Source organism: Nansenia antarctica (genome assembly GCF_963989245.1).
Source record: "Nansenia antarctica genome assembly, chromosome: 15".
Classification (NCBI taxonomy): domain Eukaryota; kingdom Metazoa; phylum Chordata; class Actinopteri; order Argentiniformes; family Microstomatidae; genus Nansenia; species Nansenia antarctica.
The window spans coordinates 22,901,420-22,903,919 of NC_137685.1; the positions used below are offsets into that span (position 1 = coordinate 22,901,420).

The 2,500-nt window shown below is 46.8% G+C and overlaps 1 protein-coding gene across 1 annotated transcript in view; it reads left to right on the forward strand.

The window, feature by feature from the left end:
- arhgef10la (Rho guanine nucleotide exchange factor (GEF) 10-like a) overlaps positions 1-2,500 on the forward strand; it is a 123,451-nt gene that overhangs the window by 9,635 nt on the left and 111,316 nt on the right. Inside the window, exons 7-8 of the mRNA XM_080545679.1 lie at positions 56-235; positions 1,945-2,061. Of these exons, the coding sequence (XP_080401805.1) occupies positions 56-235; positions 1,945-2,061 (297 nt within the window). The remainder of the gene's footprint in view (positions 1-55; positions 236-1,944; positions 2,062-2,500) is intronic.

A 2,500-nucleotide genomic window follows, 5' to 3' on the forward strand; every position in this document is an offset into this window, starting at 1 on the left:
TATAACACATGCTTGTCTACAATGTAGATACAGACCTGAGTCTCTCTGTCTACAGGAGTACCAGAGGCCCCTTCTAGAAGCCGACCCGCGGATCCTGAGCCCGCGGAAGATCCGGCCCATATTTTACCGGTTGCGAGAGATCACTCAATGCCACTCCATGTTTCAGATAGCACTGGCGTCACGCGTGGCGGAATGGGACAGCAGCGAGAAGATTGGAGACCTGTTTGTGGCCTCGGTTAGTGTGTGTGTGTGTGTGTATGTATGTGTGTGTGTATAAGAAAGATGATCAGGGAGTTGTGTGTCCAACTAAATGGATTCATTTCTCCTAGGAATTTCTAAAACACCCTCTCCTTCTTCACACCCAGCTCTAATGAGCAACACTCTTCAGAGACAAACACAATAGTTTACCTGAAACATAATCAATTACAGCCATGATGAGGATCTATCACAGAAACGGTGTGTGTGATATATACAGTATGTGTGTTTGTGATACTGTATGTGTGTGTGTGTGTGTGTGTGTGCGTGTGTGTGATATATACAGTATGTGTGTGTGTGTGAGTTTGTGTGTGTGTGTGTGTGTGTGATACAGTATGTGTGTGTGTGAGTTTGTGTGTGTGTGTGTGCTGTGCGTGTGATACAGTATGTGTGTGTGTGTGAGTGAGTTTGTGTGTGTGTGTGCTGTGTGTGTGATACAGTATGTGTGTGTGTGAGTATGTGTGTGTGTGTGTGTGTGCTGTGCGGCCAGCGTTGGCATCATCACGCTAACGTTGTAATAATATAAGAGTTGTTCGCTGTGACCCCTCATCTCTGTGCCCACCCATGAGACTGAGTCATTATTGACCTATTAGAGAGGCTGCACCCCCCCCCCCCCCCCCGCCCCCCCTCCCCACCGTGGCGTTCAGACCGATGCACTATTGATATCTTCAACCCATCCAAATGAGAGGCATCGAGAAGTGGCGATGGTGGCCCTGCAATCCCGATCGATTTCCCTTTTTCTCATGTGACAGCGTATTTGTCATCCCAGGCTGGGGTAATGTTTTCCAAACAGACCCACAATCCCCTACGGTTTGTGTTTTCGTTAAGGTTGGCTGTCCAGAGTCGAAAGGAGAGGGAAAGGGTTCATGTTGGATCTGCAAGCATCTGGCTAATTTCCCCCCTTTTCCCCTCCGACTGCTGATGTCAGCATTCCTGCTCTGTGTTAAATCAAATCCGATGACGGTGTTCTGCTGCCCCCCCCCCCCCACACACACACACACACACACACCCCTCAAACCCGTTAATGACCCATTGAAGCGTGTTTTGTTGTCTGGGATAGTAGATAGATACGTTTTTTTATAAATCGCCATTTATACTAACCTTCACAACATCAGGGGCGGCTGTGGCGCAGGAGGTAGAGCTAATGATCTAATGATCGTAAGGTTGGCAGATCGGCGGTTCGAGCCCCGGCTGGCCACATGTCGAAGTGTCCTTGGGCAAGACACTGAACCCCAAATTGCTCCCAGTGAGCGGGTCCGGCGCCTTGCATGGTAGCTTGCCGCCGTTGGTGTGTGAATGTGTGTGTGAATGGGTGAATGAGAGGCCGTTGTAAAGCGCTTTGGATAAAGGCGCTATATAAGTGCAGTCCATTTACCATTTATGAAATCACCTCAGGATTCCCTGTTCATTGACTTTCAATGGACATAGAAGTTTGAGAAAACTGCCAGAGAGGTGCTTCCACATGGCTTTCCACGGAAATAACTAAGCGTGACGTAGCATACGTGCCTGAACGACTGTTCTGTTCCTGTTTTGTTTCTCCATAATGACGTGTGTGTGTGTATGTGTGTGTATGTGCCTGTGTGTGTGTATGTGTGTGTATGTGCCTGTGTGTGTGTATGTGTGTGTGTGTGTGCGTGTGTGTATGTGTGTGTATGTGCCTGTGTGTGTGTATGTGTTTTCTTTCCCCAGTTTTCCAAGTCAATGGTGCTGGATGTTTACAGCGAGTACGTCAATAACTTCACCAATGCCATGGCTCTCATTAAAAAAGCGTGCATGTCCAAACCAGCTTTCCTGGAGTTCTTAAAGGTAAGCTTCTACTGACATAACAAGCCTTATCAGTGGAGGCTGGTGGAGGTAGAAACGGCAGGACGGCCTCATTGTAAATGCATGGCACGGAATGAGGAATGGTGTCAGACATGTGTGTACTGTACCAGCCTCCCACTGATCTCTATGTAGGTCATTATTCTTCCAAGAAGACCAGGCTACTACCTACAGACCATTAGTTACTGTTAGTGCCTCTGCATTGCTGTATTTCATCCATATCATATCATATAATATACAATAGAGCTGAGCGTATGCTACTTGCTTCTAAGTACTGTTGATTTACTGTAGCAGTTCAACCTCGAGAAAAGAGGTTTCTAAACTCGGGTTTTACCCGGTTAAATAACGGATAAATAAAAGACTCTTTTTATACAATTGTTTCCTACGGTGTTAATGATTGTTATGCCATTTCTTGGATGGTATT